This window comes from Argopecten irradians, chromosome 2 (assembly GCF_041381155.1).
Source record: "Argopecten irradians isolate NY chromosome 2, Ai_NY, whole genome shotgun sequence".
NCBI classification, from domain to species: Eukaryota; Metazoa; Mollusca; class Bivalvia; order Pectinida; family Pectinidae; genus Argopecten; species Argopecten irradians.
The window spans coordinates 32,612,119-32,630,307 of NC_091135.1; the positions used below are offsets into that span (position 1 = coordinate 32,612,119).

Here is an 18,189-nt window from a genome sequence, read left to right on the forward strand (position 1 = left end):
TATATAGCATGAATTGTGTAATTATTATTGCATTACACAGACTATATCTATATATATCAATGTTGTTTATTATATTATATAGCATGAATTGTGTAATTATTATTGCATTACACAGACTATATCTATATATATCAATGTTGTTTTTAATATTAATTGTTGAATTTTGTGTAAAATGATTCATGTTAGTAGAAATCATGTTAGAGCAAGTGGGCCAAAAAATTTGTAATATTGTTAGATCATTGTTACATGTTCCAGAAATATAATATTTCTGCCAATATGTATAGACTGTATATTAAAGGGCAAAGGAGTTATTCTAACAGTGTGGACAAAACATTGTCTGTATATTATTTTGATTTCGCAAATAGTCTATCAGGAATATTGACAAGAACATCATTTGGTAATGTTGATGCAGAAATAGCTGATTTTGTAGAGTTCATTTATTTTGTGATTGCATCTCTTTTGAATTAAATGTGAATAAAAAGTAAATATGAACATGTAAATGATTTACTATAAACAGTTTATATTGTTGGGCTGCTGACATGCACTTTTGTACATTTTCTCTTGGGTGATTGAGTGCATGTAAATAAAAAAAAATTGTGTAATCAAAAGACTGTTGAAAGACAAAAAAGTAAAACATCCTCTAAAGATATTGTTGTCCAACTTATAGGATCAAAAAACTTCTCCATTTGTACAGTTTTATTATGCGAGAAGCACAAAGATCTGTCGGATTCTGTACATTTTATATTCAGACCTATAAATCACACTACACAGTATTCACTGATCTGTCTTGAGAAGGCATACTAGAGAAGATAACCTTCATTGTAATTTTTTAATAAATTAATATTTAGGAAGGATACTTTGATCGGTGGCAGAGTGGATAAGAATAACTAACGAATTGCTACAAACTACGAGTTCTAATCCCATGTGGCCCAGTTGCTTGGTACTGACCGTTGGTCAGTGTTTTTTCTGTGGGTACTCTGGCTTTCCTCCACCAACAAACCTGGCACGTCCTTAAATGACCATGGCTGTTGATAGACATTGAACTAATAAAACCAAACCAAACTTTGAAACTCTTTTAGATGCTCTTTATATTCCTTTTTCAATTAACAAACAATCTTTTCTTCTTGGTCTTACAACTAACAAAATTAATGCACCAGTTGATAATGTTATACTTTTAATCATTAAACAATATATTTACAGAACAAGATGTTATCATAAAACCTTAAATATAAACACATTGGCAAAAAAAATTTAAAAGAATATTATAATATTCAAAGACGCATATCAAATGGTCAAAATGATTTTTTGAAAGCAAAATTTACAGAAAGTTGGAGTAAGTGGAAACCGTTTATACAATTTGATATATGAACTCTTTTAAATTATGAAAAAAAATAAGAACCAAGGGTAATTAATTTAAATCCTGACAATTTACCAGTATTACTTTTACAACAAATTCTCTACCATTAGATAAAAAATACATATATTCCACATCTCGACTCTATCCTCCTATACAACTATTTCCTGTCTAACCTATATATTTTATCCACCTCATCTAAATGTCATGTATGTCTGAAGAATGTGGGTGTATGGAAACCTTTGAATGTATATAAGTAAACTCTTTGGTATATGTGTGAGGGAGGGTGTGTGTGTGTGTGTGTGTGCGTTTGTGTGTGTGTGTGTGTGTGTGTGTGTGTGTGTGTGTGTGTGTGTGTGTGTGTGTGTGTGTGTGTGTGTGTGTGTGTGTGTGAGTGTACATTGAGGTGTGTAAAAGTATAAATGTGAATGTCATGTAAAATTGATACAAATGAAATAGTTTTGTTTTTGTATTTATGATGTTAAATTAATTGTCTTTATCTGTATTGTCTATGAAAATGAAAATGATTTCAAAAATAAAAAATTTATACAATATACTTTGATGGCCTGTTTGAATTTTTTATTTCTTGTTTTAAATATCTTAATTATTAACAAAGAAGCAGAAATGTCTCTTCTGCCTCGTCATGTTTCAAAGTGTCTTGTCGTCTTTGCTTTAACATTGTTGGAGTACTGTATTACATTTATGCCCCAAACACCATCATGGAAAAAACATTTTGCCAACTCATTTCGAAATTTACCTCAGCAAATTGAGTAGCTTTATAAAAAGGAACATATTTTCTAGCATTCCATGCAATGAATATCATTTGGATTTGTGCAGTTAAACTTTTTTATTTTTGATAATAAGCCAGGGATATTGCTTTACATGGATGAAAAAAAGTCCCACAAATGTGTGCAAATCCTCAAATAAGATGTATTTTTGATAAGCATGTTGTTCTACATTGCTAGTTATGGAATTTACAATGTTTTATTTAAGAAATAGATGTTTATTTTGTTGAGGTTATAACATATATTCCGTATACTTACAGTTTTTCAAGTAAATTAATATTATTTTTTCCCACGGCAGTTGCATATGTTTTATTAAAATACCCATATTTTCTTCTCTCCCATCATCGTCAACGAATTCGATTGAACAGCTGATTGGAATCGAGTCATTCATATGTTCCTGCCATAAGTAGGGCAATGACCCCACGTTGCTACGCCATCGACTATTCACACAACAATAGAATCGCCGCGCGTGTTGTGCTAATATTATACACTGATAATGATAATACTAGAAAGCATGGTTATTGAGTCCATGTCAGTGCAAACTGTAAATATTTATTGTATAATGATTATATACATTTAACAGTTATAGATATACAAAAATGTAATTTATAAATAAACATACATCAATGTCACAATGAGTTTTATTTATTTATCTAAATGATGACAGTTTGTCACATAATATCGAGACAGAACTAATGAATATCTAGGATTTCACAAGAAACTGGCTGTATATAGCATGGCTCCTCCAAATATATGTGTATTTGTATATTTACATAATGCTGCTACTGGGTACAGATTCTGTTCTTAATATACATGTACAGTATTGTACACTGTACATTTAATTTTGTACATGTAAATAAATCAACAACAACTGGTTATTTCAATATATAATCAAAGAGTTAGTTCAGATCTCTGAAGGAAATCAGACTATATTTTTCTATATTGCACTTTATATTTGTGAAACAAAATACCTGATTTTGTCTGCACATACATACATATCTATATAGTTTACAATTTTACTAAGGTTTGAGATAAATAAATATAAAGAATCACTATTGTATGTAGCTAGTTCAAATTTCACAGGTCACTAGTACTGGCCTTGACCTATTGACATTTACAAGGTTCAGCAGAGTTCACAGGCTTTTCCTTTGGGCCTGCTCTGAAGTTCAAAGTTCACCAGCTTTAGCCTTCCGGCCTGGTAAGAATGTGGACTTGCCTGTTAAAAAAAAGATGGAAGAAATATTTAATAATGTGTCTCGCATATCTACTTAATAAATCTCCATGTCACTCCCTATTAGTTTTTGTCCCCCTTTCCCCCATGACAAAGCCAATGCCTCACACCAATAAAGAATTTCATTGAATTATGAATTATAAATGCAAGAAAAATTAAATTTTATGAATACAATCATGAGTAATGTATGTTTATTTTATGAATACAATTATGAGTGAATGTATGATTTAAAATCATTTTAAAGCTGCATGTCTATCGATCATTCTGATTTTGACTGGCATGGTTTATGCTACGTTCTTCAGCGAGTACGATATACAGGTACATGTATATGCTGCTATGAGTATTGTGAAGACTGGAACATGTGAATCATTATTCCCTGGTAATAACATCCTAATAACCTTAAGTAGTGTTCGCCCTTAGGATTTTTTCCAGTTAGTCCTAAGGACCGACTGACCCTAAAAGTTACTGGTCCTAACAGAAAGTTACTGGTCCTATACTCCTTACAAAGTTACAATTCATCCCTGTAGTTTATAGCAAAGTAATAGTTTTACTAACAAAAATATCCACCTATATGTTTTAAAATTGTACGCTCTCAACAAATTTGTTTTGTACAGTTTGACCTTCCTTCAACCTTTCTTCAATTCTTCTGCCATTCTTCTTTTGTACATTCTCTATCTGGACCAAAACGTTGCCAGTCAAGGACCATTTACATGGTTACAATTATCTGCCCTACTATAAAGTTGCCGGTCACGGGCAGACGGACAGGCGTTAATTTCGAACGCTGACCTTAAGTAATATTTATCAAAGCTTTCAACATTAGATTCATAGATTCTTCAAAAATCAGAATTTTTAATAAACAATTTTTTTCAGAAATCTTGATTTTACACATTACATCCTGTTTGTACGTAAATATGACATTTTCAAAGCTAGGCTACAGATTAAGGTGCTAACCAACAAGAGATCCCAGAGGGATCTTGGCGCCCACCAAAGAATGATCTATATCTTACAAAGGAAAGATGGATCTTTTCTCTACTTTTTAAACTTTTTCAAACATACTACATATAAAATTTGAGACAGATCGCTTCAGTACCTTTTGAGAAATAGCGGTAACAAACTTCAACTATCAAAATCCAAGATGACTCCTTGGCGGCCATCTTGTTGATCAATCGGTCCAAAATCACAATATGCACAACTAGGGCCCTAGGGGAACCTACATGTGAAATTTGAGAAAGATCCATTCTATACTTTCTGAGAAATAGCGATAACAAACTTTGAATATAAAAATCCAAGATGGCTGCCTGGCAGCAATTTTGTTGACCGATCGGTCCCAAATCACAATATGCACAACTAGGGCACTAGGGGAACCTACATATGAATTTTGAGACAGATCCCTTCAGTACTTTCTGAGAAATAGCGATAACAAACTTTGAATAACAAAATCCAAGATGGCTGCCTGGCGGCCATCTTGTTAACCGATCGGTCCAAAAATGCAATATGCACAACTAGGTTCCTAGGGGAACCTACATATTAAATTTGAGAAAGATCCCTTCAGCACTTTTTGAGAAATGGGGATATCAAACCTTAACTATCAAAATCCAAGATGGCCGCCTGGCGGGGCGGCCATCTTGTTTTTCCTATCAGCCTCAAAATCTGTATGGCACAAATAGGGACCAAGGGTAACCTCCATGTGAAGTTTGAACAAAATCCCTTCAGTAGTTCTCAAGAAATATTGATAACAAACTTCAACTGCCAAAATCAAAGATGGCTGCCTGGCGGCCATCTTGTTTTTCCGATCAGCCTCAAAATCTGTATGGCACAAATAGGGACCAAGGGTAACCTCCATGTGAAGTTTGAACAAAATCCCTTCAGTAGTTCTCAAGAAATATCGATAACAAACTTCAACTGCCAAAATCAAAGATGGCTGCCTGGCGGCCATCTTGTTTTTCCGATCAGCCTCAAAATCTGTATGGCACAACTAGGGACCAAGGGTAACCTCCATGTGAAGTTTGAACAAAATCCCTTCAGTAGTTCTCAAGAAATATTGATAACAAACTTCAACTGCCAAAATCAAAGATGGCTGCCTGGCGGCCATCTTGTTTTTCCGATCAGCCTCAAAATCTGTATGGCACAAATAGGGACCAAGGGTAACCTCCATGTGAAGTTTGAACAAAATCCCTTCAGTAGTTCTCAAGAAATATTGATAACAAACTTCAACTGCCAAAATCAAAGATGGCTGCCTGGCGGCCATCTTGTTTTTCCGATCAGCCTCAAAATCTGTATGGCACAACTAGGGACCAAGGGTAACCTCCATGTGAAGTTTGAACAAAATCCCTTCAGTAGTTCTCAAGAAATATTGATAACAAACTTCAACTGCCAAAATCAAAGATGGCTGCCTGGCGGCCATCTTGTTTTTCCGATCAGCCTCAAAATCTGTATGGCACAACTAGGGACCAAGGGTAACCTCCATGTGAAGTTTGAACAAAATCCCTTCAGTAGTTCTCAAGAAATATTGATAACAAACTTCAACTGCCAAAATCAAAGATGGCTGCCTGGCGGCCATCTTGTTTTTCCGATCAGCCTCAAAATCTGTATGGCACAACTAGGGACCAAGGGTAACCTCCATGTGAAGTTTGAACAAAATCCCTTCAGTAGTTCTCAAGAAATATCGATAACAAACTTCAACTGACAAAATCAAAGATGGCTGCCTGGCGGCCATCTTGTTTTTCCGATCAGCCTCAAAATCTGTATGGCACAAATATGGACCAAGGGGACCCTCCATGTGAAGTTTGAACAAAATCCCTGCAGCAGTTTTTAAGAAATAGTGATAACAAGCATTGTTTACGGACGGCCGACGGACAACGGACGACGGACCACGGACGTAGGGCGACTTGAATAGCCCACCATCTGATGATGGTGGGCTAAAAATAAATTCCTTAGAACAATCAAGTTTCAAACAATAAATCATGACATGTCAGCAAGCAAACACCATTCAAAATCAAAACACAATTTCTTGTTGTTATACTTTTTTTAACTTTGAAAAGATTTCCTCTGTATCAGCAATACAGTAAGGATCAGGTAATATTTCAATATATTGCTAATATAAATAGCGTTTTTGTTACCTCTTCCAAAACTCAGCCCCAAAATTAACATCCCTAAAATTCCCTTACTGTTCAAGTTCACGACCTAGAGTGCTATTGGTAGAATGTTGGGCATCCCAGCGACCCATTCAATGGTAAAGGAACTTACTCTGTGGTTGGGTGATCTTGGATGTTAACCAAACAAATGGCTCTATAAGTGACTGTCTGCTTTTGACGGACGCCTCCCACAGACGGACTGTAAACATAGAATCAATCACTGTAAATCAGACAAAAATACAATTCTAACAAAGGTTTTGATATGCATTATCATTCATTTTACTCCTTCACCGCTGTTATTTCATAAGGGACTGATCTACCTTTGATTTAGAAGAGCGTCTGATGATGGTGGGCTAATAAAAACAGGACCAATGTATTTGTTATCCATCAAAGCCATCAATGTACCCACCAATACATACACAAAATTTCATTTAGATGTGCGTTCAATTCTGACATTTCATTTGACAAAGTAGGTTAAACTATTTAAGGTCTCACCTTTTTCTCTGTTAGCCCACATTTGTGCTGTGTTGAAATCTACCTGTCGACTCTCCTGTTCTTCACTTTTGTTTCCAATAGCAATGATATGGATCTGAAAAAGTTCAGACATCATTTCAAATAAACATTAGATTTGTACAAAGCATGGGATTTCATTTATAGCGTTTTACTAAATACTAAGCAAACACAATAATCAAACCAGTCTTGGTCTTATAGGAGAAAACGAATTTAAGTCGGTGTTTATAAAATGAAGCTATAAATATGGAAAGACATACAAATATTTTTAAATATCAACCATCAGCAATATTACTTTGAACATTTCTCCTTTTTCTATCAGTTTTCCTTTTTAAATTTTAGGTCATCTGAGACGAAGTCTCAAGTGACCTATTCTAATCGCCTTTTGTCTGTCGTCGTGCGTCGTATGTCCGTAAACAATTTACATTTTTGACTTCTTCTCCAAAACAGCTGAAGCAATTTCAATGAAATTTTGCACAAACCTTCTTTGGCATAAGGGCAATCAAAAGTGTGAATTATATGGCCTCCATCCCGCAGAGGGCTGTGGGAGAGGCCAAAAGGGGTAAAATTGACTAAAATTTCAAAAATCTTCTTCTCCACTCACAGATGTGGTAGAATCAAATACTCTTCATAGACAGAAAGGTCTTAAGATTCTTTACAAAAACTGTGAATTATACGACCCTGGGGTCTCTTGTTTCCCCCTAGAGAGGGGGTTTAGTTTACTATAGTTGATATAGGGAAAACACATTTTTGAGCATTATTTATTTTGGTAATTTGTAATAGGAAATGAGTTACATGTTGTCAGAATTATCAGTATGAGATGGCCATTGAATCCTATTAACAAATTTTCCATGATGATGACTGACCCCCAGGGGCCTTAGGGACAGGTTCAAAAGGGATCAAATAGGCTAAAACTTAAAAAATCTTCTGAAATTCTGGAAATGGTAGAATCAAATACTTTTCATAGATGGAAAGGTCTCAAGGTCTTTTACAAAAATTGTGAATCATATGACCCTGGGGTCTCAGTGACCCCTTGGGGAGGGGGGCAAATTTACTATAGTTCATATAGGTAAAAACACTTTTATGAGTATTTTTTGCTTGATTTTCATAGGAAGTAAGTCAAACTTGGTTAGAATTATTAGCCTGAGATAGCATTTCAATATCATATCCATATTGGTCCTGGCCGACCCCCTTGGGGGCAGAAAGGTAGGGCCAAAAGAGGTCAAATAGGCTAAAACTTCAAAGTTCTTCTTCTGAAATTCTGGAAATAGTAAAATCTTAAGGTGTTTTTTGTGAATTATATGACCCTGGGGTCTCGCGTATCAAATTTACGTTAGTTTATATAGGAAAAACACATTTATGAACATTATTTGCTCAATTTTCATAGGAAATGAGTGAAACTTGTTTAGAATTATTAGTCTGAAATATAGCATTTTAAAATCCATATCAGTCCTCGATGACCCCCTGGGGGACCAGAGGGGCGGGGCCAAACAGGGTCAAAATAACTAAAATTTCAAAAATCTTCTTTAGAGTTCACAGGTTTGATGAAAGCAAATATTTCTCATAGATTAAAAAGTCAAATTTATAAAATCACTGACCGATTTCAAGGGCCAGTATATAGTGTTTATATGTCTTTGTTTCATTCTATATCCCAACTCAGGTGACCGTTAAGACCCATGGGCCTCTTTGTTTTTAATATCTTACCTCTCGTTTTTCTCTGTTTTTATCAATGTCCTTTTTCAGCTTCTCTAGCTTTTGAAATGAATCCCAGTTAGTCACATCATACACAAGAACAAAGCCCTGTAGAATAAAATCAATGTAAATATCATTTCCTAAGAGTTACCTCCCCTTATTTCACCATGTAGTTACATATCTATACATTGTACAACGTTATACTATTTATCATAATGATGACCCTGTGTTTGCTTTATCTACACAACCAAAAGTTTACTATAGATTGAAAAATACATTACATAGCACAAGAAAATACAATTTAAGTGCATTAAATTCAATACCTTTAAGACTATGGACATAAATAAACGTCAAATGAATAATAGAATCTTATATGGGCCTGTCAGGTGGACAAGGATATTTCAACCCGAGTGAAAGATTTTGGCTGGTCAACCCCAGGCTTGCCGAGGGCTGATGGTCAAAATCTTTCATGAGGGTCGAGATATTCCTGTCCACCTGAAAGGCCCACATAAGATTCTTTTTCTCCCATACTTTAACGAGAAATGGTGAAAATTCAGTTGATATGAACGTCGATGTGCGTAAAAATGGTCGCCGCATGTATTGATGACGTCACTGTCTAGCGTTTGTGAGCCGTCTTTTCCCTACCCAGGTAAAAGACAGAGTTATCTTTTCCCTAGCAACCGCGGGATAATCCTGTCAAGTATGGGAGAAATATTTATCATATTCCGTCTTTGCATATGATGTTACAGACTTATTTCCCTTTAGGGATGGTATCCATTATGATATCATTATTTTATGAGCACAACTCGCATTGTTTTTCTGAAAAATATGATGTTATGCTTGAGAACACATGATGCCATAATCCACACAGAAGATAAATCTTTAATTTGCAAAGACTGAATTAACATTTTTCCTTGGCTGACTTAAACTTACATCAGGAAAGGTGAGGTAGTGTCTTGGTAAATCAGTTTTCACACCATCCTACATGTATAGAAAAAAAAATTATACTATAATGAATTGAGATTTTGATTAATCTGACATTTGCAACAAAATTGCATGTCCTCTGACTTCTCAATTATATTTATTTTACAATTATCATAATAACTTTTTCACAAATACTTGTCTACTCATTAATATTTCAATTTATGTTGATTTAATTCCTCTGACTTCTCAATAATATATGATACATCCAAATAAAAACAATTCACACTGCTTATTAAAAGATGCTACACCGCTGATGAATGGTAATTTGTATCTATTAATAAGAGGAACAGATGAATTAGCAACGTACGTTACTTACTTAACACTATTACATCATTGAAATGTTTGAATTTCCTATTACTTCCATAAAAAAATATTGATAATATTTAATTGCATCCCGGGAAAAATCCATGACACTTTGTCCTTGGTATATGGATTGAGGTACTGAATGCACAGGCAACAAAAGCAAAACAAATTATTTCATATGTATTTTTGTCGGTGGTAGAACATCTTTAAAGGCCCACTACCTTTCAGGAGCAAAATTTAAAAGTTTCTTAAAAACATTAATAAAATAAGAACACCAAACATACCAGTATGCAAGATTTCCTGCTTAATATATAATAACTGTGGCGATTCAATTCGCTGTTTTACCGTCTGGCGCAGTGATAATCAAATAATCCATAGTATTTAGGACGACGGCATGAAAACAAGATGACCCACGTTATGAAAATTAATATTTTATTTATTTTAATTTATTTATTCACATGTTGATGATGAGTGTAGTATCAATGGTAATTTAATAACTTTTGCCACTCTACAAAAATATTGATCTCGTTTTACATTCCAATTATAAAGATCAAAAGCCATTTCAAAAAGGTAGTGGGTCTTGAACATATTTTGGTGTGTAATTAAAGTTGATAAAAACTCATGAGAATTAATCGCAGCAAAATTTGAAGATATATTTAAATTAGAACCATGTGACTCTAAATTGCAAATTTAATTAACAAGAATATGTTGTTGGGCATGAAAACTTGAAAATTAGTTGCCTTGAAAAGAAGAATAAAGTATTACCAGTCCACCAGTATCAAAGATCCTGACTTTCTCCTTCAGTCCACGATCTGTTTCTATCATGGCAGTATAGATATCTTCTATGGTGGAGTGCATTGGCTAAACAAAGAATGAAAAAGAACTTAGTTTACAGATCCGAGTAATAAATGTAACTTTTGAGATCACACACCTTTTTAAATGATGACTACACTCCTTGATTTGGCTGTACATATAACTCATTCACTACTGAAATACCAGAATGGACAGGTCTATAGTCTTTAATTATAATTTTGATTTACAAATGTGTCTTTAGGGGTGAATGAGTAAAAAGGTGATTCAACTTACAGGCACATCCCATGTTTATGTCAACATAAACTTCCTATTTCATCACCAAAATGCAATGTCATATTGTCATACTCATACATCACAAATGTCAAACCAAAAAGAGGCATTACTACAAAAGTCTAACAGCTAAATTAATGGTTTGCTTGATGGATATACCTACCATTCCAGCTACATGATTCCCGTAGATCAACTGTTCAATGGCGGCTGTCTTTCCGACACCCGAGTGACCACACACCAGAATCTTGCTGATCTTTCCCATTGTTATTTTTACCTTCCACCCATCACAGTTGGCACATTACTTTTGTACATCTAAGTCCACACATGCAGCTAAAAAAGTCAAAGTAACAACTATTGAAACTAAAATATTTAAAAGTCAGAAAGGGCCCCTGGCTGACCCTTGCTACAACAAGTTATACATGCATGTTTTAGCAAAGGGGAAGGCGTTTAAGTAATGGAACTAGTTCACGTACCATGTGATACGCACCCACTAACGTTTGTGATGGACTATTGTTTCTATTGGTGATGGAATGATGTCAAAAGATGATATCCCGCGCTAACGTCATTTCAGCGGAAAGATTAAAAAGAGATACATTCCATCACCACTAGAGATACTTACAGTCCTGCACAAACGTTATCCGGTATAACATGATACATGAATTATAGTCCCATTATATAAAGTCCCCATAAGCACTCTTAGCATTTGTTCTGGTTCAGCATCCCACTAACATCCAGGATAATGTCAGGCTTAGAAGGTGGAAAAAAATCAGATAGCTATAGTACCAGGACAAAAACCACCAACCTGCACCTATGCAGTACCTGACAACTTGCTGTCCCACATGAAATTCAAACTTGAAACCCTCATTAGGGTTGAGGGTTTGTGGTGATTGATATTCCATGACATATCTTAAAGGATTTGTGCAGCCAAAAATTTTTTTTGATAATACGTCAGGATATTGCTTTGGATGAATGAAAAATCAAGTCCCACCCAACGAATCGCCTAGCTTTTAGCGCTATCGGTTGGTTTTGGTCGTGATTTACGGGTAGTGTCGACTACGGTTCAGAGATAATATTTATAATGAGCTAGGCGGTCACGTGGTCATGTGATGTCACAGTAGTCCACGGCTAAACAAGGTAAGCCTAGTTCTTTACATATATACAGCACATATACGTATACGTTAGATCTACAATTTGAGTTTTTCTAGTAAATGGTTATTCTAGCTTTATGATGTAGATATTTTCAGCTTCAAAACATTCCATTTACACCATTTCAAACAAGCAATATCTAACTTTAGATTAGATAAACAGTCCAATTTGATAGCGATATCAAAATGATGTTCGGATCAGTCTGGACTGAGATTTAGATAGCATATTATGTAAATTTCTGTGTAATAAAAAAACAGTATAATGTAACACTATCTTTTTATGAGTTAAATCACTAAAACAAGCATGAATATATCTAGAATGCGTGTTTTTATTTCCAACTTCTGCCATAACGTTGCAAACATGGCACAGTTTTTTAATAAAAATAAAATGTGGACGGTTGTCAGTTATGTGATATTAGAGTAACAGTACCGATCTTATACCAAAAATAATATGTACCGTATATCTATACTGTTGCCTTGGAAACTGTATCCATAACGTTTACTAAAAAGCAGAAATACATCAATGATATTTCTGATGTATGTTTTTAAAATATAGTATAAGTGTAGATTTTAAAAAAACACCATTATTTCAATATTATACTAAATCCTTAAAATAGCGTATTCATTGTCGATCCTTTTGTATATCATACCGAGATTTAAATAGTGTTGATATATGAACATACTTAGTGATATTTAAATAAGTATATATAGTGTTGTTATGCTGTAACCCTTCTAATACATGCTTAGAATTCTTACTAATACCTTAAAAATTACGGATGATTCTATATATGCCACGATTCCGTTATTACAGTACTTGACTGGAATAATTTTTAAGGTTAAACCTTAAGTTGAAATAGTTCTTAGAACCATTTTTGTTTCTGAATAAGTCAACTTCCATTATTGTTTTACCTGTGTATGACATATATATATGTAATATATATTCCTAGGTATGATCAGGGATATTTTATTTCCATTTGCTTTTACATTTTCATTTTAAAAATGTAGGTGACAATAAAAAAAACAAGATATAGATGTACGGGGTTTCCATAATTCTAATCACAATCCAATTAACGGATGCCCTAACCTGATTGACAGTAAGACAATACCAAATACCCGATCTAGTCCACCGAATAGTAAATTGCCCGCGGCCAGGTTATTACAGGTGAGTTCGATAAATGGCGTTGTGTACAGGTAAACCACATCCTGGTCCAGGTATTACATAACCATCAAACCAAAGGCGTGGCTAATTATATAACTATATCGGTGTATCTATTCATATATCAATTAAAAATTGAAAGCGACCGCACTGTCTAAAAAATAGTTTAATGTTTAATATTTCAAAATTTTGATCTTTTATAATATCAAAATAAATTCTTTCTACCACATGTTGAAACGTATTACGGTTTTGTAATAAATGTATCTCAATTTATTCGGTTAGCAACACAAAACACAATGTTTGTAATGATCAATCATCGGTGTGTACGTACGTCAAGCATCATATCCTCCATGCTTTAATCAAGGATTTCTTTACTTGTTACGTAAAATTTCATTTTACAGTCACAAACTTTGCAATTCACAATGTATCAAAGATATTCGTTGACGAACTCCTCGACAAAAAAAAATCCGAAACTTTTATTTCCGTGCAGATTTTCTTTCATAATTACACGAAGATACTTGCTATTAGAGCATAAATTAGAGTATTTGAAACATCGAATTTCACTCTTTTAGTTATTTACATTCGAGCCAAAGTTATAGTACGATTAACTTCACTCAAAAGTAATCATAAAAAATTGTTGGTCGGCTTTTCCTGTGACCGTCGATATAAGTGATAGCACATCAGTTATAGTACAGCTATAAACCATGGACTATTGTGACATCACACGGTTTAGAGCTAGAAAATATGCATAATCGGGTGGTCAAAAAATTTTACCTCTATATCGACGGCTTACAGGTTATTCCGGTCGCGCGCGGCACGGAGAGGTTTCTACACGTGCTAATAAAGCCATTTCCAGCATAAACTGAAATTATATTTTTGACTGCACAAATCCTTCAACTATACTCAGTTACAGCCATCAGTCTAAACAATCTTTGATATTTTGCTTGAAAAAAAACCACAAGTTTGATCACTATTTGAATCCAAACAAAATGTTATGGGTATCGCAGGGCTATTGGCACACCCAGATACAAATTATCTGATGCATGTCATTTTGACAATAAAGAAAAACTTTAAATCTAATAATTATAAACATGCACTGATAACTGAAATGGAAGTCGCGACAACCAAAATAACACCAGACACATAAAGGATTGTATCAGAAATCAACGATAGAAAACAGCGTGAAAACAACTTGGTATTATTTGGAGTTCCGGAACAAACCAAAGAGGATGGCAGGAAATGTTTGGACGCGGATGCAAAAATATTTGAAGATTTAGTAAAAGTTTGCGGGGAGAAGCTAAATGAACATCAACGCCCGCATAAAGTTATTAGAACCAGGAAGAAATCTGTTGAAGAAACGGAAGATTATGTGTATAGAGTCTGCGGTCCAACATGGAACTGGAGAATTATGAGACTTCCAAAACAAGATGTATAAAGCACAGAACATTTTTCAATGTTGGAAATTGAAAACTTTTATTTATTAATAACAAGGATCAACTTTATGATGTACATTTTAGATATGGAAATAGAGGCAAATTGCCTGCTTCTATAAATATCTTATCTTATGAATACAAAATAAACAGGAAATTCGGCTCCGTTATTTCCATAAATTGCACTTATTAACATTCTACTTCTACTGGTTACCAACCTACTTCAACATGGTGAGGATTATGTCGAGTGGTTGTGGAGCATGAAATATGGGAATTGGAAATTAATATTTGTGTTTTGAGATTGCGGATTTGAATGATGGTACAGTTTCAGAAGATATAATTTGTGTAGGGAGATGGTTCCATTCTTTTATTGATCTTGGGAAAAAGATTCTTTTCTGGAAGTTGTTCTGCATGATGTTAATTGGAATGATAAGTGGTGGTTGTGTCTTGTGGGTCTTTTTATTGGAATGAGGTGCTTTGTTGTAATAGCGACCTTCTGGTGGATGATCTTAAACATCATGGTCATTCTTGCGTCTCTATGGTGATCTTCGAGACTGCGCCAGTTTAGTACTTCCAACATACTTCCGACACTAAATGTGTTATGGAAGTGGTTGGAGACAAAACGGGCTGCTCGGCGCTGTACCATTTCCACCTTATCTATATCTTTCTTTAAATGGGGGTCCCATACTATGCTAGCATATTCGACCTGAGGGCGGACCAGGGACTTATAATAGGTTTGGTTTTTGGTTTGGTTTGTTTTAGTTTTACGTCCTATTAACAGCCAGGGTCATGTAAGGACGTGCCAGGTTTGTTGGTGGAGGAAAGCCGGAGTACCCGAGAGAAAAACCACCGGTCAGCGGTCAGTACCTGGCAACTGCCCCACATGGGATTCGAACCCGCATCCCAGAGGTGGAGGGCTTGTGGTAATATGTCGGGACATCTTATCCACTCGGCCACCGCGGCCCCTTACTTATAATAGGCCTTTTCTTTGATGGAACAAGATGATACTTTGAGGTTCCGCCTCAGGAAGCCAAGGGTGGAATTAGCTTTTTTACTGATGTTGTTAATATGGGTGTCCCATTTAAGATCTGAATTAATGGTGACACCCAAGTATTTCGCCTCAGTCACATGTTCTAGTTCTTGACCGTGAAGTACATATGGGTTAATGGTGGGTTTGGTGTTTTTAGTGACATTGAGGACTTGGCATTTCCCAGGATGGAAAGCCATTTTCCATTTTTTCTTCCATTGGGCCAGCTTGTCTAGGTCTCTTTGCAGGTATGTGACATCCTCTGTGGATGCAACTGCTAAATACATGATGGTATCTGACATCTGCAAAGAGCCTAATGGAGCAAGAGATGCCATCTACAATGTCATTGATATAATAAAGAAAAAGACTCGGACCGAGGACCGAGCCCTGGGGGACCCCGGATCTTAGAACGAATAATCATACCCTGCCTCCACTCCGATTCCTGACCATCTGTCAGAAATCTTCCGTCCGTCTCTTAGAGCTACGTCATCGCAGCTACCCGGATCTTACTGGGACATTGTAATTAATAGTTACTGAAACATCTGGCTGCGCCCTTTAAGGCCTTGCCTTTAGTCATATTATACATATGTTTCTGAGCCTACCCCTACTAGGCCTAGTATTTTTAATTTTACTTTTTTTTTCAAAACAGATTGACAGAAGCAGACGCCTGAGTAATCCCTATTGAGACTCCTCCTCTAGACTCTTTTATATTCGGACGTCTGATATGTCTCTCGTCGGGATTTATCTATCAGACGTCGCCGAATATAAAAGAGTGTCTAGTGGAGGAATCTCTCTGGCTTGCGCCCTTTAAGATAAGCCTTGCCAGTTTAGTCATAGTTATACATCATGTTTCTGAGCCTATGGATCACTTCCCCTACTTTAGGCCTAATGTATTTTTATTAATTTATCTACTATTTTTAAGGGTGTGTTTTATTTTCAAAACAGATTGACAGAAGCAGACGAATTTTGAAAGGCCTGAGTAAACGAAACGAAATCCCTTGTTGTGGAAGAGATTTCGAGTTTCCTCCTCTAGACTGAAGCCCTTTTATATTGTCGGCAAACTCATGGAACATATCATTCTGATAGATGTCCAGACAGACATTATTATCCATTCCTGAAGACTCTCCCACACAAAACGCCTGCAATTCTGCGTTGAACAATACTCATAACAGGATCTGTCGATCCTCTCCTTAACCTTGAAGGGATTAACGAGCCTGCGTAATCCAGTTGTGTTTTCGACTTGTAATGGGATGAAAGACGGGTCGTTTCCCCCTCCTAAACACCCCGAGCTGCAAGATATTTTCGTGAATCAAATTATTTTGATTGGTATGTTGTTTAGTTACCAAAACCACAAAATGCAACTGCACCTGCTGTAAATCAGTAAATAATCAGTCTGTTGCGATCAGCTTCGATCAGTCGATTACATGTCAGTCGGCCATTTTTGTAAAATTCACATCGCCAAAACGCTTAAACTTCTATATCGATTTGCATGTGATTTTAAACATACACAAGACTGAGATGCGCGCGGCAAACTCTCCATTCTACGGTTGTGTCGTTTAACCCAGAAATACGTACAATGGTTCGAGCGGTAACGTATGTTTTAATATACTGTGCACTAAATGACAAGCCAGTTTACTAAATAAATATATGTATAGTTTAATACTGTTTACATACAAAAATGCATATCAAGAAAACCATGTTATGTAGAATCCCATTCTCGATGCTACTAGTACTAGTATTTAGTACTACTATAATCGTTAAAAACCATACTCTAGTAGGTCTAGAGGATGATTTTAACCGATAATATAGTTTTAGAAATATTTCCGAATCAATTAAAGAAGGATTCGATATAAGATATAATACTTCAATATATATTTACACATCATGGTAATGTCTATAGATTTGATATCACGCATTACTATATCACCAAAGTTTCATATATATAAGATATACATTATGAAATTTACGGAAGCTTACTAGGTCAAAAACATATATACATATTATATTATGTATATTTCTGATTAGGCTCACATAGGAAAACATTTCAGGATAACGAAAATGTTTTATTTGGCGGCCGCCATATAAATTATAATGTTTTCCTATGTGAGCCTAATACGCTTCCGTAGAAAATGATGTAAAATAACAGAGATATTGCACAACTTCAGAAACATTATCTGACAACATGCATTACATGTTATACCTGGACTAGTTGAGGTTATTTTGCTGAAAATGATGTAAAATAACAGAGATATTTGCACAACTTCAGAAACATTATCTGACAACATGCAGTACATGTTATACCTCGACTACATTTTTTAGTTGAGTTTATTTTGCTGAAAATGATGTAAAATAACA

At 35.1% G+C, this 18,189-nt stretch overlaps 1 protein-coding gene across 2 annotated transcripts; it reads right to left on the minus strand.

Annotated features, from left to right (window-relative positions):
• Window positions 1-1,640: 1,640 nt before the first annotated feature.
• Window positions 1,641-17,351, minus strand: LOC138315193 (NF-kappa-B inhibitor-interacting Ras-like protein 1). Of its 2 annotated transcripts, none has more exons than XM_069256010.1 (8): window positions 17,202-17,351; window positions 11,240-11,406; window positions 10,759-10,854; window positions 9,640-9,687; window positions 8,719-8,814; window positions 7,000-7,093; window positions 6,617-6,703; window positions 1,641-3,355 (listed from the first exon to the last, which is right to left on the minus strand). In XM_069256010.1, exons 2-8 carry the CDS (start codon window positions 11,336-11,338, stop codon window positions 3,306-3,308), a joined length of 570 nt encoding a protein of 189 aa, XP_069112111.1. In that variant the 5' UTR covers window positions 11,339-11,406; window positions 17,202-17,351; the 3' UTR covers window positions 1,641-3,305. The 2 variants fall into 2 exon arrangements, with proteins under 2 accessions (XP_069112111.1, XP_069112112.1); XM_069256011.1 differs by having other exon boundaries at window positions 17,178-17,265.
• Window positions 17,352-18,189: the final 838 nt, after the last annotated feature.